Below are 26,543 nucleotides of genomic sequence, written 5' to 3'. Positions count from 1 at the left end.
CCACCACAGATATCATGATAATGTCAATGGAGAAAATCAGTAGCCTAACCCAGATGATATAGACTCATGGTACCTACAGAAGAAGTACTGTGACGTATAAGTTTTGCCTACAATCTAAATTATCTGTAAAGAATACAGTGTTATTCCCATTCCTAATCTTTTCTGCTTTGCATCCTGGAGGTTGCTGTATGTGAGACTTAAAATTTAAAGAAAATTCTTTCTTTCATTGTGGCACATTGCATAGATATGTGTTCTTAGATCCTATCCAAATGCCTGGTACATGGTAGATATCTATTATTTAAGTCATAAATTTCTAACTCAAAGGAACCTAAGTGGTCATTTATTTTAACTCCCTCATTTTTATATATGAGGAAATAGAGGTCCAGAAAACTTCCCAGGATCATATAGAGTAAATAGAATAACAAAGATTGGAACCTAGGTTCTCTGATCCTTAATCTAGCATCCTTTTCATTATGTGTTGCCACAAAGTGAAATCTAATTCCCCTGTCTTAATTTTTATCTAGAATTTGAGGTAAAAATGTATTAGTGTGAAATAGTCTGTATCTTTCTCCTGAAATTCCTTTAGCAAGCCTTTTCTTGTAATATTGCATTCTTTCTTGCTTTTTAATTAATACTAATCCTTTTTATTTTTATTTTTTTACTAACACTCCCTATTTTTTCAACACTTCTTTATGATCTCTGACCAATTATCTTCTCTTCCTTCTTAATTGTGCTTGTCGGTGAAATATCCTAATGTTTTAATCTCCCTATTATAAGCTGGTTACCAACAGAGAGCTGTATTTTCTCCTCTAGTAACTGAAGAGATTGAACTAGGTGATCTCTAAGGTTTCTTGTTGCTTTAAAATAATGTGACTCTAGGAGTGTGTACTAATCTGTGTTCCAAACATCTATTATTCTCTGTAGACTCTAAAAGTATTCATTGCCTAACTGATACTCAACCTGAGACATATTCAGAGTTGGACAGGCAAAACACTGTCATGGAACTGTATAGTCTGCAAACTTTTTAAATAGGGGGCCAGTTCACTGTCCCTCAGACTGTTGGAGGGCCAGACTATAGTAAAAACAAAAACTTTGTTTTGTGGGCCTTTAAATAGAGAAACTTCATAGCCCTGGGTGAGGGGGATAAACGTCCTCAGCTGCTGCATCTGGGCCATGGCTGTAGTTTGAGGACCCCTGTCATGGAAGGTAAATTTCACTTCTGTAATAACCAGTGAATGCCCTGACCAGTGAAGTAACTTTTATTCCATCTGTGTCGTGTAGTGGATAGAACACCAGGCCTAAAGTCTGTCTTCTTGAGTTCAGATTTAGCCTTGGATACTTACTGTGCAAGTCACTTAACCTTGTTTGCCTCAATTTTCTCATTTATGAAATGAATTGGAGAAGGAAATGGCAAACCAATATCAAAAGAGCACCCTAAATGGGTTCATGAAGAGTCAGAAATTGTGAGGGTTTTCTGGAGGCAACCTTAGTCTCGGTTGAAATAATTACTCCAAAATCGCAGCTAGCTGGTAAAAGTGCAAACGTTTATTTCTCCTTCCAAAATTGCCCGGTTAGTTGAGACCTAACTCTCTGCTTGAGCTCTAAGAGATCTTGCAGCTTTGTCCTTGGCTTCTGCCTCTGCTTTCTTCAGCCTCCAGTCAGCACCAAGGTAGAAGATACGATGGATCTTTCTTGCCTCGAAGATAGGGCTTGTAGGCTTTTCTTCCAGAGTGTTCTGTCTCCGAGCCCCGTCGATGTTTCGGAGAAATCCTTTTCGAGTCACTCACTGGAACTGTGGGATATCTCCCAGCATGCTCTCTGAAATCTCCCAAACATGTGAACTCCATTGAGTTCTTAGATATTTATGAGCTCTCTAAAAGTGTGAACACTAGCATTGTTTCCATCAGTTGTACTTAGTACCTAGTTCAAGTTCTGGCCTAAAATAACTCTTTCTAAGATTAAATCAACTCCAATGGCTTAACACTTTGTAAAGATTCCAACAAGAAATGACTGAACAAAAATGTAAAGGGAGAGTGATGCTTCTCTCCTACTTTGAGAGCTATAAAGTGACAAATTTCATTTAGGCAATACCTATTTGGAATTGGTTGCATGCGAGACTGTCATGCATTTTTTTTCCTTGTCTTCTACCTAGAAACTGAATTCTAGTGTTTTTATTGTGAGCTTTTTTCCCTTGCTAGAGTCCCTTTAGGCATGAACAAAATAATTTAGACAAGAAAGGAAAATCTATGAGATCTTTGCAAATTATTATTCAGTTTAAAAATTTTAATTTTAAAATTTTAATAACTTGGGTCACAGGATCAAAGGATTTAGAGCTGTAAGGGACTTAAGAGGTCGTCTAGTTCAGTTCTCTCTTTTGTACAGATGAGAAAACAGATTCAACAAAGTGAAGTGATTTGACTTAGGGTCACATAGGCAGTAAACAGAGCAGGGTTACCAGGGTTCTTGACCTGGTCTTCTGACTTTAAATCTTTCTGCAACAATTGGATCTTTCTATTAATTGCTTGCACATTTCTTCTATCTCCTGCTCTTAACAGCTGTTATAGGACTTCAATTTTCCTAACTACATTACATAGTTTTCCTTGCCTTTAGCAAAATTTTTATTCTTCCCAGTATCTGAAGGTGAGGATCCATTACATGCAACTGTGTCATTATTTTTATGTATTTTAAAATTATACATATTGCAGAAACAACATTTAAAATTTAAATTAATGATGTAAAAACCCCAAAGTGTCCCTCCTTGAGAAATTATTTTCCTTGTTGGAATTTTCACTCAGTGGGACTTTTGCTTTGCAATATGTTGCTTCACTCATATTCTTTTATTTGCCCATGTATAGCCCAAAAATGCACATAAACCACTTGAATAATTTTTTTTTTCTACAGAGCCCTTCTGCCTGGCAAACTATCCATCAGCCTTTCATAGTGTCATGTTTAACCCTGTGGAGCCCAGGTTATTAGCCACAGCCAACTCAAAGGAAGGAGTAGGACTCTGGGATATTCGGAAACCTCAGAGGTAGGCTGTTTTCCTTCATCAGTCATAAGAACTATCCAACTGCCTACTTTCTTGAATGAAATGATCAGCTTCAACCAGAAAGCACTTGCCAAGATCTCTGCATACTAGTTTTGAATGAAAGGGATTTTAGAATACACTTTTTTCCTTGATTATTTCTTAAAATATACCAATTTTTACCATCATGGTAAGTATGGGCCTATTAAAATAAGCATATGCATTCCAATGCAGTGCTCCATGGTGTTAGGTAGGACTCACTGGGCACCTGTTGTAAACCATTCCTATTATGTAGAGAATGCTTGTCCTAAACTTCTGATGTTGGGAATATTTTTTGTTGACAACCAGCTCTTACCAAAGAAAATGGCTAGAATGAGTATTTTCAAATAAACTAATTTCTTTGATTAAATGGTGAAATTTTAGTTCAGGAAAACATGATTTCATTGTTTTCAGCATTTTGTAAATATCCATCTATACATTTTGTCATCTGTTAAGTTTATCTAGTGCTTCTGAGAAAATTTGATTGGCATAGTAAAAAAAATTAGTTTGAGTTCTGTAATTCTAAAATGAAAATGATAATACTGACAAACTGATTATTTGTCTATGGGAATTAACATGATGTGGTTAAAAAAAGCAATGGATTTGGAGTTGGAACTGGATTCCTGTCTTCTCTGTTGATGGGGCCAGTGTTTGAGGCAGGTCCCTTAGCTTTCCTGTCCTAAGGAGATTGGATGAATTGATCTCCAAAAGCCTTTCAATTTTAAATCTTGGATTCTATAAATTCTATTTTTTTTTTTTTTAACTTGGATGTGTCTTGAAGGTGAAAGCAGAAGGTAATAAGCATTTATGATTCTTTGCTATGTGCCAGGCACTGTGCTAAGCACTTTTACAGATGTTACCTCATTTCAACCTTGAGAGAACAAGGCTGAATGATTTTATCAAAAAGACCCTTTCTCCCCTTCTCCGTGTTTTGTTTTGGATTTTTTTGTTTTTTAAATCCTCTCCTTTGATTTCAGTCAGATTTCAGGAGACTTTGGTCTCCTCTTGTTGATTTCACCTTTGCAACATCTTTTGTATATGCTCCCTTTTCTCTAGCACTGCTACCAGTCTGGTATAGACCTTCATTACTTCATGCCTTGTAGTCATTACTCTTATGAGCAAACATGTAAAAAGTTAGACTTTTATTTGCTATGTATTCCCCTCCCTCCTTTTATTCCCCTCACCTAATCCGTCTCAAGTTCTCTAAATGTATCCATAGCTCTTGGTTTCAGAAGGATGAAATGAGCAACTGGGAATTATAATGAAATATTAAGTCATTAGTTGAATAGCTTATCAGCAGCACTAAGAGAAGAGAAAATTATGGTTCTTTCATCATCTTCAATGGATTTCTTATAGAGTATTATGTTTTGAATCCTCCTTTTACTAGTCCCTCCTTTGTATAATGCTTATTGTCTTGGGTAATCCATTGTATAAGGTCCATGGAGAAAGCTAATAATTTATGTAAAAAGTTTATTGTAAAACTTACTACATATACCTTGTTTTAATTTTTTTGAATATTATCAAATTTAACATGGTAGTTTCAACTCTGTCATTATCTATGTCCCATTCTGAACTTTCTTCTGTTCTTTGTCTCTCCTTTTTAAAAATAATGATTTTTCAGTTCTTTTCTTTGCTTGTTTTTAAATTGAAGTATCACTTTTCTTCTATCTTGATGCTATTCTCCCTCCCCCCCCCAAAAAAAAAAAAATCTCTCCTTTGTAATAAATATAGTCACAAAACAGGTCCATACACTCTAGGCTATTTGTTGTGCCTCCTCAACCTGAGACTAATATCAATCTCTCAGAGCTGTTGAGAAGGCCTGATTTTGGCAACCAAAGTCATAACGGTCCTGAATTCTTCAAGAGTTTAAGACTCTATTTAAATAGATTCAGAGGTTAAACATTATCTTAGATACTTTTGCAGATGACTCATCAGACTTATGTACATATGAGTTTACTTTAGGAAACTTTGATTACTGTGATTAAAAGCAGCTTTATTAAAAGGGGATAAAATTGAGGTTCAGACCCTTCTTGACTAATCTAAGCCTCATTTCCTCATTTGTAAAATAATATAAGAAAATTCATTAAGTGTTTTTATGAAATTTAGTTGTCTTAAATTTATTATCTTTCCCTGATCTATTGTTGTAGTTACCCTGTGAGAAAGAAAAATAGTCTGCCATACCTTAACATTTGTGTAAGTTATTTTTTGGGAGTTGATCCTTGAGTGGCCTCAAGGGATCTCTTTCCTTTCTCAAAACTCACAAATCTTTAGTGTGTTCTACAAAGTAAAACTCCTTGGCCTATAGACTACTTTTCACTTTTTTTTTTTTTTTTTTTTTTTTTTGAGAATTTGCTCCATATCGGTCTTGTTTCTCTCTCTAGTTTGCTTCAGCTTCTTAGAGTTTACCAACAGTGATCAAAAGTCACATTCAACAACAGATATTCATTAAGTTCTTACTTAAAAGAGAGAGTATATTAGAGCCAAAGAGAATTGACTCCAAGTCCTTCCTGTGACACATACTGGCTGTGTGATCCTAAGCAAGTCACTTAACCTTACAGAGTAGAGACCTAGGTAACTCTCTTAAGAATATAGGTTGCAAAGAAGGTACTAATATTTGTTGAGAAAAGATATTTTAGGAACTTTCTACACCAATTAAATTGAAGGTCCAGTCATTTTCCTTTACTTAATCTTCTCTTGCTTAATAAATGTGCTAAATGCTAAGAGTACAAAAATAAAAATTAATAGTTCCTGTCCTCAAGGATCTTACATTCTTCTTGGAGGAAATTCAGAATTTAATAGCTGCAGAAATCAAAAGATGTTTTTCATGAGGAGTATCATCTGTGCTGATCCTTAAAGGAAGATAAAGATTCAGAGAGGCCAGAGATGAGAAGAGTCATTGGCAGAGAAATGATCATTGAGGCCTTGGGTTTAGATGAGAATGAAGAGAGAATGTCTAAAGAGGACCCGGGCAGAGACTTGGGAAGACATCTTGCAGAGGGGAGACAAGTGAAGAACCTGGATGCAATATGGACATAATCCAAAGGAAGAGAGAGTAAATAAAAAGGGAGGGAAGATCAAGCCTCAGGAGTTTCAGATCAATCAAGTAGAATGACCACTTCTTTTAGGACCATGACAGCTAATTCAGATGAAGACTTGATATTATTGGAGACAGAGAGGTGCTCTTTTACCACATCTTGACTTATGTATGGTATTCAGTTCTCATTTTATCATTTTTCCCTTACAAATATTGAAATCATTATCTTTGATAAAGAAAACAGAAGCAGAATAGGTCTGTCTTCTTTACATAGTCCTTTATCATTTTTTCATCGACTTTGTACAGAGATCCTCCTCCAGATCCTGCACTGTAGCCAAAGGGGTCTCAAATGAGGTGTCCAGCAAAACATCTTAAACTCAGTAATGTCCAAAACATAACTCATTATCTTTCCCCTAAATCCTCCTATGCTCCTGCCTTCCCTATTACTGTAGAAGGCATCGCCATCCTCCCAGTTCCTTAGACTTTGGTCTCCTCCTGTTAATCTCACCTTTGCAACATCTTTTGTATATGCTCCCTTCTCTCTAGCCCTACTATCAGTCTGGTACAGACCCTCATTACTTCATGCCTTCATTATTGTCACAGACTGCTGGTAGGTCTGGTTGCCTTAAATCTCTCCCCACTCCAATTCATGTGATTTTCTTAAAGTAGAGGTCCAATCATGTCACATACATCCTAATTCAGCAAGCTGCAGTGGCTCCCATTTCCTCTAGGAACAAACACAAAATGCTTTGTTTGGCATTCAAAGTCCTTCCTTACTCTAACCTTAACCCTGCTAGCCTTCCTGAATTATATCTTACTTCCCAACATATAATCTTTGATCCATTGACACTGGCCTCCTGGCTGTTCCATGAACAAGGCACTCCATATCTTAGCTCTGGGCATGCCCTAACTCATTATCACTCAAAATGCTCTCTTTCCTCTGTTCAGACTTCTAACTTCCCTGAATTCTTTTAGGCTCCAACTAAAATCCCATTTTCTAAAGGAAGCTTTTCTCAAACTCTCTAAATTCTAGAGCCTTTCCTCTTGTTAATTATTTTCTGTGTATCTTATATATAGTTTGTTTTGGCTATATTTGTTTGCCTGATGTCTCCTCCATTAGATTGTAAACTTTTTTTTTTTTCTCTCTTTTTTTTATTTTTTATTTTATTTAATAGCCTTTTATTTACAGCATTAACTTTACAGCATTAACAATTGCCAAACCTCTTGTTCCAATTTTTCACCTCTTACCCCCACCCCCACCCCTCCCCTAGATGGCAGGATGACCAGTAGATGTTAAATACATTAAAATATAAATTAGATACACAATAAGTATACATGACCAAAACGTTATTTTGCTGTACAAAAAGAATCAGACTCTGAAATATTGTACAATTAGCTCGTGAAGGAAATCAAAAATGCAGGTGGGCATAAATATAGGGATTGGGAATTCAATGTAATGGTTTTTAGTCATCACCCAGAATTCTTTTTCTGGGCGTAGCTGGTTCAGTTCATTACTGCTCCATTGGAAATGATTTGGTTGATCTCGTTGCTGAGGATGGCCAGGTCCATCAGAACTGGTCATCATATAGAAGTGTTGTTGAAGTATATAATGATCTCCTGGTCCTGCTCATTTCACTCAGCATCAGTTCGTGTAAGTCTCTCCAGGCCTTTCTGAAATCATCCTGTTGGTCATTTCTTCCAGAACAGTAATATTCCATAATATTCATATACCACAATTTATTCAGCCATTCTCCAACTGATGGACATCCATTCAGTTTCCAGTTTCTAGCCACTACAAAAAGGGCTGCCACAAACATTCATGCACATACAGGTCCCTTTCCCTTCTTTATAATCTCTTTGGGATATAAGCCCAGTAATAACACTGCTGGATCAAAGGGTATGCACAGTTTGATAACTTTTTGAGCATAGTTCCAAACTACTCTCCAAAATGGTTGGATTCGTTCACAACTCCACCAACAATGTATCAGTGTCCCAGTTTTCCCGCATCCCCTCCAACAATCATCATTATTTTTTCCTGTCATCTTAGCCAATCTGACAGGTGTGTAGTGGTATCTTAGAGTTGTCTTAATTTGCATTTCTCTGATTAATAATGACTAGGAGCATCTTTTCATATGACTAGAAATAGTTTCAATTTCTTCATCTGAGAATTGTCTGTTCATAACCTTTGACCATTTTTCAATTGGAGAATGGAGATTGTAAACTTCTTGAGGACAAGGACTATCTTTTGTCTTTCTTTGTGGCCTCAGTTCTTAGCACAGTGCCTGGTGCATACTAAGTGCTTAATAAATATTTATTAACTGGTCCTTTTCTCATCTTTAATCACCTTATGTTTAACTGCTTCTTGGCTTTCTCCAAGAAAAATTTTGTTCTTTTCCTGTAAAGGCTCTGTAACACTGTTGTTGCTTTAACCACTTCACCACTGAATGCGTTGTGGCTGCTTTAGATGTATCATCTTCCTACTTCAAGGATAGCAGCTCTGAGGGTAAGTGGTACCATAGAGCATTCTATGATGAGAGATTGCTATTAAAAAGAAATAGACTCCAATTGTTTTATGGGTAGGCTGAAGAACTCTTGACTTCATAGATTGGTGTTGTTAACAAGGATATGTCCTCTGAGACTTGAAGAAAAATAAAAATTTTGACTTTTTGACCTTTCACCTTCTCAGAGCCCTGATTTGATACTTAGAGCCTCAGCCCTTGACTGAGCTCATCTTCACTTGAAATAGAATGAAGGCAAGTCATTCTTTTCCTTCCGAATTCTATTTCATTTGATGTGTGAAATTGTGTTTGGGACATTTGAGAGTTGGGGGGAAAAAGTGATTTCCAATAGGATATGGAAGGTCATTTTTTATTTCTTCTTATGAATTATGTAGACTTGTTGGTTAGCATCTTTTCCCCATACTCTCTACAAGCACACCAAAATGACACATAAGGCTTTCCACATAAATTTTCGTGGTATTCCTGTTGTGGGAGTGTATATAAGGAAGATTAATTTAAAAAAAAAGGGGCGGGGGGGAGAAGTATCTCTCTTTGAATTTCAAGGAACTTTCCCTTTACATCTTCTAATGATACCTAGGTCTCATTTGAGTCCCAGTCTGTTTGTTCTTGTTTATAATTTGGGCCTTAAATAGGTTTTTGTCTCATCTGGATTTGATATAAAGGACTGCTGACCTGAATAAAAAGCAATTTGAGAAACAAAATCCTTCTCAGATGATGAGTTCATGAGTAACTTTCTGGGATCTGTTATGCGAGGCCATCTATTTACCTCTCAGTCAGTCAACACATATTTATGATAGTGATTTCTCTGCTTTTAAAGAGGTACACTAATCAGAAGACTGGCTGCCACCTCGTTATTCTGGGAGTTTGATAGTTGAGGTCATCATTATTTTTGTCAGCAAATCTTTTTTTTTTTTTTTTCCCCTTTTTCTTGGGGTTAAGTGGCTTGCCCAGGGACACACAGTTAGGAAGTGTTAAGTGTTTGAGACCAGATTTGAATTCAGGTTCTCCTGACTTAAGGACTGATGCTCCATCAACTACACCACCTAGCAGTCCCTAGCAAATCATTAAGGCATTTTGTTGGATATTGAGGCAGAGAGATAGATACAAAAAGAAATAAAATGTGGTTCCTGCTCTCAAGAAGGTTACTATGTAGTAGGTTAGTTAAAAAAACAAAACAAAACCATAAGCAGGTATAACAGAAGTGGATTAAGTAGTAGTTTCTTTTTTTTTCTGCTACTTAAAGGTATTAATTGGCAGTACTTTGCCACAAATTCCATCTTAAATGAATGGAAAAGAGGTAGCCAAAGTGTAGCTTCCTGAGGTTTCTTTTTTCTTTTTTTTTTCCCCATTCATTTGTCAAGTGGAAAGTAAGCCTGTCACCTTCTTGTCAGCTTCACACAAGAGACATGGAGCGCCCTCTTTTGGCAAAGCTGGTGATATGCATAATAGTAGTTCTTTCCTCTGCGTTGGGCTTGCACTTTACAAGCCTTATCTACTCTTCTGGAATGTAGGAGCTAGGGAGGAGGGTACACATGGAACATTGATCAAGAAATGACAATGGGTTGATGCCCACATAGTATTTACATAGCAAGGAGTCCCAAGGTTTCCAAACCCATCATGAAAGTGTAAAACAGAAACTTCGAAAGTGAAATAAAAATCCGTGTTTGTCTTCAGAGAGTGCTCAATATAACTTGATAGGTCTACAGGGAAGTCTTGTCCACTCCTGTTTATAGTAGAGACTACAAAGTAAACAGGAAAAAAGTCTGTATAAGAGTTTTGCAGAATCTTAACAGTTCTGAAACAGAAAACTTGTGTAGAATTTTTTATGCTTCATACTAGATACTTGGAAATCAAAGAACACTATAGAAAACTAAATTCTGTGTGTTCTTGGAGTCCATGGTTCCTGAAAGATGGGATGACAGTGATGACAGTGACTAGAATAAACAAGAATCTGAAATTTTGAAAATGAGCTATAATGAAAAAGATTGAGAAGCTGTAGGAAAATTAGAAGTAGAGTCTGAATTCAAAGCAAAAAATTGTTATATTCATTAATATGCTAATATTTTGTGTGAGCTTTTTTTTTTTCCTCTTTTGAAGAAAAGTAGGTGATATGGGATAGTATCAGTAGAATAAGGGAAATGTTGGTTCTGGTCCTCATTCTAGCTTTGTGAAACAATGCTAGAAGTTACAGAAAGATTTAGATCTAGATTCTCTTTGCTATTTTCTAGCCTTGCTTTGATTTCTTTCCTGTCTTCTCCATCTGTCTGCCATACTTCAAACATGATCCTAAATGCTGAGTTTAACATTGGTTGTGGTTTTTTAAAATTTTATTTAGTATTATATTTTCCCCCAGTTACATGTAAAAATTTTAACATTCTTGAGTTTCAAATTGTTTCCCTCCTTTCCCATTCCCTCTCATTGAAAAGGCATTCAATATAAGTCATACGTGTATGTTTGTACAAACATTTCCATAATGGTCATGTTTTTAACACTGAAGAAGACTTTAAGAGTCTTCATCAATAGTGGAATTCCTCTAAAAATCTGGTTATATTGTAGATGGGGAAGGAAAGTGTATATTTTCATAACTCATAATGTATTTCATAGTTCTTAAAACTTCTCTAAGAATGAACATATTTGAATTAGCTGGTTTCAGTTCATTATTGAACCAATTGGAACATAGATTGTAAATACATAGATATTAGTTAATTTACAAATTAGGAGATTGTTCTTACCATGATATTTCTTAATGATTTGTCTTTTTATAATTATCTTCATTAGGAGTTCCTTTAAAGGGATGCTATTAGCCTTAGGGAATAAGGCATAGCACAAACATAATTTATTACATTTGAAGGCTCAATAATTAACATTTTGATATGCTAACTCTCCCAAGTGGGAAAAAAAGTAACTACTTGTTAAAGAAAACATTAAGTAGAGAATAATAGGCACAATCCTAAATATTAGCCAGCTGCAGAATAATTGCCTTCATATATATCCCAAACAATCTTTCTTTGTTTTTCACTGGCAGATTTTTGAGCATTTCTCTACTGCAAGGTTAAAGGGGCTAGAATAGCATTTCCTTCAAATAAGTTGGCAATTCTCACCAGATGCTCAGCCTAAAAAGTACTTCAATTTTGAATGTCACCTTAGCCTACGGAGTCAACACAGTATTTTGGAAAGAGTTGTTTAACTTGAAATCAGGAATTGAGGTACAATGTGTAGTAAGTGTTTGAGGCAGGATTTTAATTCAGGTCTTCTTGATTCTAGGTCCTGTTCTGTATTCACTGAGACATGTAGCTTTAAATATTTTTTCTCCTTCCTTCCCTAACTATCAAGCCATCTTTTTGTGTTTTCAAATCATCTCTTATAACAAAATGTAAAAATAAAGAGGGGAAAAAGAGACATTTTAGAAAAAAAGCATCCAACACAGCTATGCCTGACAGTATCCTGTGTGTGTCATTTGTTTCAGTCACACCTGACTCTTCATAATTCCATTTAGGATTTTCTTGGGCAAAGGTACTGGAGTGGTTTGCCATTTCCATCTTTAGCACACTTTACAGATAAGAAAACAGAGACAAACAAGATTCAGTGACTTGCCCTGGATCACACCGCCAGTAAGTGTCTGGGGCTAGATTTGAACTCAGAAAGATGAGTCTTCCTGATTTCAGGCCTGATACTGTAATCTTCCACGTACTCTTCCTTCTCACTACAGTGAAAGGTATGTTTTATTCAACTCTTCTTGGTGGCCAAACATGGTTATTATAAGTATACTTTTGTCACATCCTTAAGACTCATCCGTTAAATTATAGGTAGGTTGAAATCTACTGGTGAAGGGAGTTTCTATACTCATGTAATCACAGAAGCTTATGGTATCCTGACTTGGCCGTAAAAAATTAAAATTTTGATAAAAGATTTAACATTGACATAATCTTGTACCCAGTTGAGAGGGAAATTATCAGATGACGTTATAATATTCTTACAAATCAAAAATTTTTTTTAAGAGGGGAGGCTCATTTTGTGTCTCTCATTGCCCTTTCTTTAGCCTCTAAGGTTTTTCTAGTTTGTATAGTTCTTTGACAGAGATAATCATTTTTAGTTTTGTTAGTAAAGAAAATGATCCTTTCCCATTTACATTGTGTACTGAAGTGAAGCCAAAATTTATAAAGATAAAATTTCTTACAAGATGATATTTGGCATGTGACATGCAAGCAATACAGAAAACAGACTAGAAATATAAGTTTAAGTCAGATTTCATCTAGATATGAGGTTTCCAAGTAAGCTTTTTTTTTTTTTTTTTTTTTTTTTTTTTTTGAGGGGCTAATGTGTATTTATGGTCTGTGCTTCTATTCTGCATTTGCAGAGTGTCTTAGAAATTAGGAAGCATCATATTATTCCCTTACTTCCCAAGATAGGCAGACATTTTCTTCACTACTTCTGTGTTTAAAGATGTTTCATGACAGAATAACTAGGAACTACAAAAGTTCACTATTATACTTGATGAAATTAATAAACTACTTAAAGGAACAATGAGAGTTGGATTAGGTGGCCTCTGAGGTCTCTTCCTACTCTAGATCTATGATCTTTGAGCATAATTTCTCTTGCTTTTGAGTCCTGGATGCCAAGAAAATGCTAGTTCTGCCCAATTTGACTCCTGCAGTTTGAACTCGAGTTCCAATGTTCTTGGTGACCTGACTTCAAAATACATTCAGGAGATTGAGAAAAGACAGAAAATTAGGAAGAAAAAAGAAGATAGTGGTAGAAGACAAGTCTTATTTTAGTAAGACAGGACAGAATTGGATTGTCGAGCATATTTCCTTTTAAGCTTCTGTTGGGGGCCAAGATATCTGGGATATAAACACTTAAGAGCTATATGATCAAAGATTAGTAAATTTTCTTAACTTATTCAAGCTTCAGTAAAATAGGAATAACAACAAAAAAGACCTAGGGATTACACAGCTTTCTGACTCCAGCTGTAGAGCTCTCTGTACTAACTTCATTCTTTTGTTACGTATCATTTTTAAAATGTCAGATGGTCGTTTAGTTTTTTGTATTTGCACATCAGTCACTTCAGATAATTCCTATTTTTCTTCCTCATTGGAATAATTTCCCTAGAGAGTTTCAGAATTTTATTCTTGAGAGTTTTCCATCCCTCCTGTGCCAACTCCCCCTGTGTACTTTAGTCTATAGAATCTGCTCTGTCTAAATACTTTGGTATCTCTCCCATGATTCCCTCATAATTCCCACCTCAGCTACTAGTTCCTTTTTGTAATTGAATGTTAAACCAGAATAGAATTTCCTTTTCTACCTTTTGGTGAAAAAAGGAAGGAAAGGAATAAAAATTTATTGAGTGCCTACCATATATGTCAGAGCCTATGCCAAGATATATGCTTTGCATATATCTCATTTCATACTCAGAACAATCCTGCAAAGTAGGTCCTTTTATTCTTCCTATTTTAGATTTGAGGAAATTAAAACTAACAAGGTCCTTTTATTATCCCTTTTATACTTGAGGAAATTTAAGCTAACAGAAGTTAAAGTGATTTATTGAGGTCACACAGCAAGGAAGTATCCGAGGCTTTATTTGAACTCAGTGGCTTATACTCTATCCATTACACCACCTAGCAATGAAGGAGAGAATATAGTTACTAAGGTACAGGCCAGTAATGTCTTTGGTGTACTTCTTTTGGCAGGGAATTCTAGCACATCTGTGGATAATTAGAATTCTTCATTAGTACTATATAACATTATTCTGTGCTTTGTATTCTTTTTCTTGAATGCTCCTCATCTATTTCCTTTCTCTCTACTAGGTAGGCAGAAATACAGTGACAAAATTGCTTCTATTTCTTCCTTCATTGATCATCATCATAATGGTTTTCCCCTCCTGTTTTCTTGCTTACTTTACTTGAATATACTTTTTTGTTTGAATGAGTATATTTTTTTTGATTATCAATCATTATATCTTTTTTTTTTTTTTTTTTTTGCTGAGGCAATTCGGGGTAAGCGACTTGCCCAGGATTACATGCCTAGGAGATGTTAAGTGTCTGAGACCAGTTTTGAACTCGGGTCCTCCTGACTTCAGGACTGGTGCTCTATCTACTATGCCACCTAGATGCCCTGTAATTTTATCTCTTAAGGAATAACACCTTGAAATAGATTATGCAATTTAATTTGCTCAGTAATGTCATGCTATGTTATATCACCTTAGATTGATTAAGCCAATAACCCTAGTGTCTTGGAGATCATCTCCAACTAATTCTTGAAAAAAGGTCACTTCTACAATATCCCCAATAAGTGGTCAGACAGCTTCTTGCTTGACCCAAAGCACTTGATACTTTTTAGTTTCACTTTTTATTTTCTTATACCACAGTCTTTTCCCTTTTAATAGAACCCTATCTTGTAACAACAACAACAACAACAAAAACCACATTAAGTAAAATCAACCGACACAGGAAATGTCTGGCCTCCTATGCAATTATCTGTAGCTGATAATTTCCCAGTTTGCTAACTAGAGGGGGAAAAATGTGTTTCATTGACTTAGATTTGTCATTGTATTTAAGTTCAACTTTCTGTGAATTGATTTTATTTGAATATATCTTTTTAGTATACAATACTGTTCCCCCTTACCTTTCTTGTCTTCTTTTTAAATAAAGGTATTTACAGTGTCATGAAAAATTTTTCATCCCACCAAATCTTATTATTAATTTTATATATATATATAATTGTATGTATAAGATCTTATTATAATATATCTATGTTATATATCTTATTATTAGTTGTTATATATATAAATAATTAATTATTAATAAAATTAATCTTTTTGTATTTAGAGCCTCTAAGTTGATCCTTATTTGTTTTATAAACTAGGCATTTGTATGTATATTGACATTTGGGACCATAGGTTTTTACTACTGGCTCCTTGAATTTTTGTTTCCTCTGAACTTTTGAATGTCTTGTGACCTTTTTTTTTTTTTATTTTTTTATTTATTTTTTTTTTTATTAAAGGTGATCCTGGGTTCTTAAGAGCAATGTTAGAATACAAACCTTTGGCATGTTTTTATGAATTAGAAAGTTTTCCTGTATGGGCTTGAATAATGACTGTTTGCTGAGGAAAAATCCTGGAGGCCAGATGGAGTAGTATTGGAGAACTGGAGCAGGCATTCTGGAACATATTTGAGATTCTGAGAAAATCACTTAACCTTCAGTGCCCTAGGCAACTTTCTTAAGAATATAAGTTTTGCTACAAGTGTCAATCTGCATTGGTAGAAGGAGTAGGAGCTCCTCATGCTAATGGATTCGCAAGTCTAATTATAAGAAAACAAAAAATTCCTAGAACTCATTGAGTTATTATATCAATTAAAATATGTTGAGCAGGAAAGAACTAAGGAGTGAATGATGAATTGGGGGGGGGGGTCCATTATTGAATAAGAGATTGAGTTCAGAGAGCATATTTGGAAAATTACATTGTACTTTTAGTGATTCCAAATTACTCCTCATCTCAAAGCCCTAAGTTTTAAACACCGATGTTCTCCCAGAAATAATGACTGTCATTGTTAGAACATCATGAGCTGGGTTTGATAAGATCTAGATTTAGGGAACCAAAATGAGATTAGGATGTCTAGTTGTCAGGGAGTTGAAATGGTAAGGTCTAGTGGCAGGTTTGAGGATGAAGGGAACCAAATGGAGAGGTTTGGCTCCCCTGCACCCCCTTGGGATTCTGCATAAGGGTAGAGGAGTTTGGGGGACTCCCTTCTGGAAGCGCAAAGATTCTCTGTAAAGAAATTTACAGACCTGAAAACCTACATTGATAAAAGAGGTTTATTATAGGGATTGGGAAGTAAGGTTAGAAATCCTAACAGAAAAGCATATAGTCTGGTTAGGGAAATAGGTGAGGGTAAAGAGAGACTGGCACTGGAAAAGAATATTCCAGTGGACAGAGGCTCCTTGCCATAGCAAGCATGGCATAGCTGTCATGTTTGGAACCTCTGCAAAGAGAGGATTTTAGTTTGGCTCTTTTATAAGCCTTGGCTACAAGCCGGGGGTTGCTCTTGATGGGGCTGGGTACAACTTGAGTTGAATTGAAAGAAGATCTATTATATCTAAGTAGAAGATTCTTCATTGAATAGGGTTGGAATTCTTTAGCTCAGGACTGAACCAAGCCCATATAGTAAACCACTTTATCTGATTCTCTAGGGCAGTCTCTCATTGAGGCAGGGTTGAAGGAGATTTTCTCCTTCAAGTATTTTTAGAGTTTTGGAGTCCTATTTTCAGATTGAATTAAATTTATAGATGATAGGAAAATATAAGCTATATAATTAATGTAAGTAGGCTAAAGTGTTATACCAATAATGATTTGTTATTGAAATCATATAAAGCCATCCAAGCACATATATGAACAGGCAAGATGAGGCAGTTATATATTGAGTGAATGATAACATGTGGACAAATTAAATGCACATATAATCAAAAAATGCACATATAATCAAAAAATATTAAAAGAACCAGAAAAAGGTCTTGAGTATATAAAGTAGATCTTTTATTTTAAAATTTTGAAAATATACAAACATAGCATAGTATAAGATGGGTATAGATTACAATCTATACCATTAAAAAGAACAAGATCTTGGATTTGTTGAAGTAATGGCTGCCTGTTTCATTAACTCTTTGAAAACCAACTTAAGTGTAAACAATATCTTGTGTACATAATGAAACTGATCCCAAGATTCATATTAGTCCTTCCACAGGCACTTATTTAGCATTTGCATATTGAATATGTGAATGACCATAGCCCCTGCCCTTATGAAACTATGCTTTCTAAATATGACAACCATATGTAAACATAAACAGACAGTGCAAAATAAAATATATATATACCAAAAAACCCCGCAAAATTCTATGCAAGGCCACAGGAAGTAAGATACTTTCTAACTGAGGTTGAATTAGGGATGGCTTTATAAAGAAGCTGGCACAGTGATGAAGAATGTGGAGATTTTCAACAAATTAGTTAGGGGTGAAGAGTAGGCATTTCAGGCTTCAGGCCAAGATAGCAAAGTACAGGTATATACAGGGCACAGTCAAAAGGCCCTCCATAGTCCTTCATTATTGAATTCATTCAGTTTCAGATTAGCAATATTATCAAATCTGTGCATAAAGGAGATTAATCTGTTTGTGGCATGAGAACCCAAAGGTAAGGAGGTTAGAAGGCTATGGAAATGGTTCATTTGGAGTATTTGCTGTAGGTGTCAAGGACTTTCTTAGGGTTTTCTCAAGGCTTAACAATAAATCTTCCTGCCACAAGGTGGAGCTGTAGAATAAGTTTTGATCACAGGTTCCCAAGGTCCTTGGTGAAGTTGAGCAGTCAGAAGTGAGGGATCTTTATTCAGAAAGTCAATGCTGAGGACTCACCTTGTCCATTACTTTTAGGGTTGTGACTTATATTCTGGGTACAAAAATTACACAGTGAGGTATCAATAGAAAGATCCAAGTTCTCAGTTTATAACCTGTTTGTTTCAAGCATAAGCTCCTCTATTTCTGAGCCTTATCTGTTCCTTCTTTCTAAAATGGAGATAATGTGTGTATGTGGAAGTGGTGTATAAAATATTGTACCAATAGGTGTTAATCATCAGGAAAAAGAGAAAAATATTATTGTTGAGATTGTCATTTCTTACTCTTTTCATAGGCTTCTTGGGTATTTTTAAGCTTTTCTTTCTTTTTTATTATGGACCTCACAAACATGAACATTTAGATAGAATAATAGAAAAGGAAGTTTGCATATGAAACCATGAGTATCTATTTCACAAAGATTTTCAGAGTTTTTAATTATATATTTAGTACACAATGATGCCAACACTGCCCTGCTTCTACTCTGTTCCCTTCTGAACTTCTATTTTCATTGTGTTTATTTTTTTAAATGTCTCATGGTTGCTCTTTTCATTCTCACCTTTTTTTATGCCACTCCCTACTCCTGCTTCAATCTTTCCCATAACATCTCCCTCTGTACTTTCACATAAAAATAAAACTTCTTACTTATAACAAACAAAATAGATTCACATATTGGCCATATCTGAAAATGTACATATGTTCCATTAATCTTCTGAAGTCCTAATAGTTCAGTGCATTAATCAGAGTTCTTATAGTTTTATAGAACTTATATAATTGTTCACTTGAATTTGCTCACTCTGCCATAGGTCATATTACTCTAAACAGGTTTCTTTGAATTGTCCCTTATATACCATTTATATACCACAATTTGGCTATTCCCACCCTGGTACAGATCATAACCCTTCATATTTCTGCCAATCCTATGACTCTCATCCATGCCCCATAAGTTTTTTACCCCAGGATGTTAGCCTAATGTTCTTCTGCTTTCCTATTAATATATCAGTGTGCCATGTAGGAGGTATAGGTGGTATAGTGGAGAGAGTGGCAGGTCTGGAATCGGGAAGATCTTAGCCTCCCTAATTTTGTGATCCCTGCCAAGCCACTTAATCCCTCTTTGACTCAGTTTTTCATCCATAAAATGGGGACACATTGAAGAAGAAAATGGCATATCACTCCAGTATTTTTGCCAAGAAAGCCTTATGGGATCATCCGTGTCTTGAAGAATCAGGTACAACTGAAAAACTGCAGCAACACCGTCTTTTCCATAGCTAGGTAACACTGTTAGTCCCAACTGAAATCAGGACGACCTGACTTCAGATGCTAATTGTATGACCTTGGGCAGATCACTTAACCCTATTTGCAGAAAATGAACTGGAGCTGGAAGTGGCCAATTATTACAGCATCTTTGCAAAGAAAACCCCAAATGAGGTCACAGGAGTTGAAGCAGAAAAAAAGGGGACTAAATAACGACAAAGATTGTTCTAGGGCCTTAAGCAATCATCCAGAAAAAATGCCTCTGTTGGAATAACAACTAGCATTTATATAACAGTTTTAAGGCTGACAAAGATTTTCACAAATTTGATTCTCATAGTAACCTTGTGAAATAGATATCCCGACTTGATAGATGAAAAAACTAAGGCTAACTGAAATTATGTGACTTGGCCAAGATCATAGTCAGTATGTGTTTTGAGTCTGAATTTGAAATTAGGTTTTCTTGACTCCAAGTGATCCAGTCAATGCACCACTTAGCTGCTTCTAAAATGATGGGAGAGGGGCAACTTGATGATTCAGTGGGATAAAGGAGCAACAGCCCTGAAGTCAGGAAGACCAGAGTTCAAATGTGGTCTCAAACACTTAATATTTAGCACTTACAAGCTGCATGACTCTGGGCAAGTCATTTAACCCTAATTGCTTTGCAAAAGTAAAATTAAATTAAAAAAAAATAAAAATAGTAGATGGAGGAGAGACATTAATGATTTTAAAGTAAACTTTTTATCAGAGAATATAAACCCCTTTTGGGGTTAAATACTCTGATATTTTAGTTTGTCAAAATGCTTGCGGAAAATAAGTCATGTATTTTCAGATTTATGTGCAATTTTACTTAGATGTAACATAACAAAAGAATACTTTTATACATGTGATTTTATTTTATGCTGCCATGACAGATTCTTTATAAGCCAAAAGAAAAGAAAAAGGAAAGCCACTGCACTTAGCAAATTGTCAAAGCATTTCCATTTGTGGTTTTTTAATCAAGATTATTCATCTACTAATTTTATTGTTAAACTCCATTCCAAAACAGATAAGATGCTTATTACCACATATATCAAACATTGTTTGTTGCCACTAAAAGAAAAAAACTTTACATATTCATTACAAGTACACTGAGGTTGGAAAACTGTCCTGAAGGAAAAAGTTTACTTAGCCATCATGTCAATAAATTAAAAAAGAAAAACAAAGCAGTTTTAGGTTATTTAATCAGCAAACAAAATGTGTTTAACTGTCCATTCTTAAGAATTGTCATTTAATTATTAACAAGATAATTTTTATTCATTCCTCTTGATATGGATTCCTCTGAAGATAATCAGATAAATGTCAATAGCAGCAGTATTGGTTTTAGTAAAATGGTTCCCTTAAATGCTGTAATTTATGTTGTAGTTCTCTAAAGATGTCTTTCCATTTGTGATTCATTCTTGGTGAATTGATCTGTAAGAAATATTTTCATTTTCCTCTAATCTATTTCTTGTTCCATAAGCAACTTATCTTTATCTTGCTTGGAAACCTTTTAATTAAAATCCCTATTTTATTTTTAGTACTTACTATATTACAACTTTTAGTCTGGCCTTTTTTTTTTTCTTTTCTTTTTTTTTCCTTTTTTTTAAAGATTGATTTAGGTTGTGTTTTTATTGTTAAAGTGTTATTTTTTTCTTCAGGTTTCATTCTCATTCCCTGCCATCCACTCATGTGAGTCCTGTTGCTTCTCAGTTCCCAGAATGCATTACTTTCCTTCTCTCTTTACTGCTTGTAGGACTTAACATCTTATCTGCATTGGTGCTCTACCCCTTTTTCCTCTCTTCCCTAGCTTCTGTATTATTGTTTCTCTATCCATCCCTTTCCCCTTCCAGGCCCAACTAGTCCCTGTCTCTAATCTCTACCAACCTGTTTGTTTGACTCTGGGGAGTCACAGTCATTGATTTGTGAATTGGGCTAGTACCCTATGATATCTTCAAAGGGCAGGATCCAGATAGTTTTGATAATAGTTGGCTACTTGCTAGCACTTTCATTTCCTGCCATTATCTCACTTGATGACAGTCAACAGACTATTGAATGACCTAATTATTGCTGGGGAGCAAAAAAACAAAACCAAACAAACAAAAAAGAAAATAGGTCCTTGTTGTCAAGGAGCTTACATTCTAATTCAGGAAAGTAAATAAATAGATACATACAAGATATATATAGAACAGATGAGGATGATATGAAAGAGGGAAGGCATTAACAGCTGGGGGATATAGTATTCAAGTTGAATCTTGAAGTAATACAAAGAAATGAAAAGGTACAGTTGTCCGGCAGAACTTTACAAGAACAGCCAGTGCAAAAGCACACAAGAGGGAAGATAGTAAACCATTGTTGCTGAATTGTTGAGTATGTGAGTGGGAGTGAGGTGTAAAAATACTGAAAATGTGGGGAGGAGCTTTGAATTCCAAAGAGATTACTTTGTATTTGATGCTGGGCTTCCTTGAGCATAGATAATGACATGGTCAGATTTATGCTATAGATAAATTACCTCTGCAGCTTAGTAGAAAATGGATTGAAATGGAAAGAAACTTAAAGCAAGGAAACCAAAAAGAAAGTCAATGAAGTACAGGCCAGAGGGACTGAGAGCCTGTGTGATGGAGAATAGATGTATCCAAAAGATGTTGAAAAGGTCTTAATGACAATTTGGCTATGAATTAGGTATGTGAGATGACACAGATTTTAGTCTGAGAAGATGGTGGTACCTGATAGAAATAATAAAGTTCAGAAAAGGAATGGATTTGGAGAAAAGGATAATGAATTTGCTTTTGGACATAGTGAGTTTGAAATACCCTTAAGACATATAATTGGAGATGGACAAGAAGCATTTGGATATATGGGGTTAGGGTTATGGTATTAGTAATCTTGGTATATTTTAGGTGTTTAATAAATATTAGTGGAATCAAACTTATTAAGTGCCTACTCTGACCTTGAATTGTAAGAAGAGTCAACAGCATACCATATGTTGAGAGGAATACAGGTAAAGATGGATAGGGTACTTTCCTCTGGAACCCAAATGCTTTTCTCTGAGATGAATAGATTTCTTAAATTCAAATAGGAAAGTGTTAAATTCAAGTGATGGGAACTACCAGTCTTTTTGAGATAGTGTCCCCTTAGGGTTGCCAAGAAAAAAGATTGCTATGAAACTATTTCGGCTTGGGAGGTAGGATAAATTCTCTCCCATGTCACATAAGAAAAATCCAGAGACTCCCTTTAAACATATAAGCTTCTGGCAGCTGATCATGGGTGGACTGAAAATAACAGAAAAGCATATATTTGAATGGGTTTGGGCTGTAACTATAATTGTCCTGGACAAATCTTGCTTGGAATTAGGAGTAAAAATGGAAGGTTAGCTAACTGAGTTTACTTTTGCTGTTTCTGAAGCTAAATTTTATTTCTGTTCTGCTATTCCTACCCTTCCCTCCTAATCTAAATTGGTTAATTTGCATATTGATGAATGATCTTATATTTAAAGACTTAAGTTGTTCTGGCTAATCCTGTATTTGAATGATGCCTTGTGCTTCTTTAGTATTGGGGTACTCAACTAATAAAATTCCCATTCTTTAATAGCCCTATCATTTTTTCCCCTGCACATGACTATGGACTGAGTTTGGATGCAGTCTAGACTTTGGACTGGATTCATGAGCATACTATATTTCCCTTTTTTGGTGCTTTTCTTTTCAGCCTTGTATTGTGTAAAAGCAAGTTTAGACAGAAAAAGGAGTGACTGTTGCAGTGTCTCTGAGCCTTGTTTCTAGAGCCAGGTAGAACATTAGTGTAGTCCATCTTCTGCCAGCCCTTTTAAGGGAGAGATACCATAGAGACTGGCCTGGGAATTAAAGGGGTAACATTCGCCATTGGGCTTAGGAATAGCTTTGAATATAGGTAAAATAAGTAGACAGGAATGGGTGTAGGGGGTGAGGGTGTAGGGGGGGACTGTGTACACGTGAGAGAGAAATGGTTTCAGAAGCTCTAGAAAAGGTTTCCTCCTGCCCAGTAAAATTCTTTCTTAAGACTAGGTTGTATTAGATATTTTCTTTTGGCCTGACTTTTTATTTTCCCTTAAAATTAAGATAACCTTAGTGAGGGAGGTAGAAAATTTGCCAATTAGATGATTGGTTAGTTCTAAGAGTAGGTTTAGAAAAGTGGTAGAAGGGAGAGATCCACTGAGTTTATATGTGAGGGAGTTTTACCACTTTATAGAGCTGGTGGTAGAAGGGAGAGATCCACTGAGTTTATATGTGAGGGAGTTTTATCACTTTCTAGGGCTGGGAGGGGAAAGTACATAACATAAAGATTCTAAAAATAAACTTGTGATGGGCTTGGCTACTTTTTGGTCACATTTCTAAGATTATAAAACTCCCCATCAACATGGTTATACTAAAGGAGATTTGTTTTTTGTGCTTGGCCTAAAGGGTAGTGTTTTGTTGTTGTTGCTGGGGGGGGGGGGGGGGGGGGGGGGGGGGGGGGGGGGGTGTGTGTGTGTGTGTGTGTGTGTGTGTGAAGACCACACATGAAAAGCAGGAAGCTGGAAAAAGCAGAAAGGAAATAAATAATGATGTCAGAAGAAGTTTTTGAGACCAGTTCCCAATGAAACATGTTTTCTCTTGCCCTTTACTCTGACACAGTACAGCATTTGTAAATATTCTTTTACAATCTGATTAAATACTCAACAATATACTGTGATTTTCCCTGACCCCCTATTAAGACACTGTTGTTATTCAGGATTAGTTCCCTTAGGTTGTTCTATTATGCTTTCAATTTCTTAATATTTATTTAACAAACTTTTAAATAAATCTGCAAATGATTTTCCAGACTTCAGATTTCCTGTTAGTGTGTCAAATATTACAGATACAAATAGAAAAATACAATTATCTTCTCTCAAGGAGCGTATGTTCTGTAGGGGAAGCTATGTATATATATAGATATATACAAACTAAAAAGTTGGAGAGTGAAGGGCACCAGGTGCCTTTGAGTGGATCAGCAAAGGCTATAGTAATGCAGTAGAAAGTAATACTTGAATTGCATCTTGTTTTTCTTCTCAAACTATTTATTTTCTTTACTTCCTACCTCCTTTCCCCAGTAGAAAAAAAACCCTTATAATATTTGCATAATAAAGCAAAACACATTTCACCTTTATCCTTATCTTTTTCTACCTATAAACTCTTTGCCATGAGCCATGCTTCATCTGGTCCTCTGAATATCCTGGTCTTTCTTCTTTCAAAATTATTTGTTACATTATTGTTGTTAGCATATAATTTGTTCTGTCTCTGTTTACTTTATATCAATTCACAAAAGTCTTTACAGGATACTCTGAAATCTACTAAAAATATTTTTGTCTTTAGGAGTCCTTTCATCTTTCTTTGTTTACTTGAGCCACATCTTTAAAAAGGAGAAGAGGGATTCTATGAGGTAAAGGCAAAAGGAAATGCATTCTGGAGATGGGATATGGTCATTACAAAACCATAGAGATGGAAGATGGGCTGCTATCTGTAAAGAATGAAGAAGGCTTTTATATAGCTCAACCTGAGAGAAGAGGAAAAGCAATAATATATAATAAATCTGGAAAGAAAGGTTGGGACCATTTGCTAAGGCCTTTAAAAGCTAATCACAGGGTTTTTTATATCATATTTTCTAGAACAAAAGTCTTTTACTAGGAACCAGTAGAGTTTTTGTAGAAGATTTACATGAATCTCAGTGCTCTAAGAAGGCCTTTTACTTAGCACATTTACTTGAAAACCACATGGCTAAGCTGAAGACACCCAAAAGAGCATACTACTAGGGCAACACCCCAGACCCTTTCAGTGGGCCTTGAATTCATCCTTCCAGACTAGGATAGCTCATCAACTTCTTTCTCCACTGAATTGGGAATAACACCTACAAAATGAGAAAGAATACAACTAGTATTTACCAGAGAGCCTCAGAAACTATGGTACCAGACCAGATCATGGCAGGAATAAGGAGACAAATGTTGAGGTAACAAGATAGAGTCAGACTCTTCCCCATACCAGACTACCAAAATGTTGCAGTTAAGCCACCAAATGATGGGATTTGGGGTGATACCCAAAAAATATGTTGGGGTTAGAACTATCACAAGTCATCTCAAAAGAATTTATATTCTTAGACATCCTCCAAATCAAGGGGTAAAGACAGCAATTAACAAGGGGGATGACAAGAAATCAAATCAAAGACCCCATTAAGGGGAAGTCACCATGAGACCAGAGTACAACATGAAAAGCTAAACTTAAAAAGGAGTTTTACCGTATTGAGTGGCAGAGTAAATTCTTATAGAAGTTTAACAAGGATCTCTACAGTATGAAATGATCTTTTATAGGGGAAAGATAACCTGGAGGTTTAACATAATTTGGCTTTTTGATACAATAAAGGTGGAGCTTCTAGAAATCTCCATCTGGAGTGAGACTGTAATCAAAAGTCCATTTTAACAAAAGGTTGAGGTGATCCAATCAGTTTTCTTCCCTAGTTGCCTTAGGGAATATTATAATCCCTCTCTGTGCTTTAGCCTTCTAAAGCCTTTAGTCTTCTAAAACCTTCCTAGATATCCTGGACCTCCTCACTACAATAATTTAGTAGAGATTGTACCTCAGATGTGGTACTTAGCAATATTAAGCTCTTTGGAGCTCCTGAGTCCAAGGTTGAGAGTAGTTCAGGGAATCATAACAGCTCTGCAATTCAGAATAACTCATTTGTTTTATGGTTGAGTGGAGGTCCTATTAAGGCAAATCCTTAAAAAATAAAAAACTACATGTTCTCATCCCTGAAGAAACCATTTAGCTAGTTCCTGCTGTAGAATCTAAGATTATATACATAGAAAAGGTACAAAGTATAAAAAAGGGACTACTTACTAGGTTGAATAAGGGAGTAGCTAAGGAATACATGGCATGTTAGAGAAAGACTAAGTCAGAAAAACCAGGGATTTTTTCCATATTATAGGAGAACCCTTTCTACCTTTATCATAATCGGCTATCCAATACTGATGCAGGCCCTTAACATAACTCACTTGGATTATAATAACCTTCTGGTGGATTAGTTAGCCTAAAGGCTCTGCCCAACTTCAATCCATCCTTCATTCTGCTGCCAAAGTGATTTTCTAAAGTTTAGATATCCTTTATATCAAGGATCAGAGTCTCTGCAAAGAGCTGGCCAAATCCATAAGGGGGTTAAACAAGGGGAACAAAAAGTTCCCTATCAGTAATCAGGGGGAAGTTGCCATGAGGCCAAAGTACAACCTGGAGAGTTTATC

At 35.6% G+C, this 26,543-nt stretch overlaps 1 protein-coding gene across 2 annotated transcripts in view; it reads left to right on the top strand.

Annotated features, from left to right (window-relative positions):
* The window catches only part of DCAF5 (DDB1 and CUL4 associated factor 5), a 154,366-nt gene that overhangs the window by 52,581 nt on the left and 75,242 nt on the right, over nt 1–26,543 (top strand). For both annotated transcript variants that reach the window (XM_031952796.1, XM_031952797.1), the window contains one exon: nt 2,902–3,031. In XM_031952796.1, the coding sequence (XP_031808656.1) occupies nt 2,902–3,031 (130 nt within the window). The remainder of the gene's footprint in view (nt 1–2,901; nt 3,032–26,543) is intronic.

The sequence above is a fragment of the Sarcophilus harrisii genome, chromosome 2, assembly GCF_902635505.1.
Source record: "Sarcophilus harrisii chromosome 2, mSarHar1.11, whole genome shotgun sequence".
In the NCBI taxonomy this organism is placed as follows: domain Eukaryota; kingdom Metazoa; phylum Chordata; class Mammalia; order Dasyuromorphia; family Dasyuridae; genus Sarcophilus; species Sarcophilus harrisii.
The sequence above is the reverse complement of the archived record's forward strand: the minus strand, read 5'-3'. Positions and strand labels throughout refer to the sequence as shown.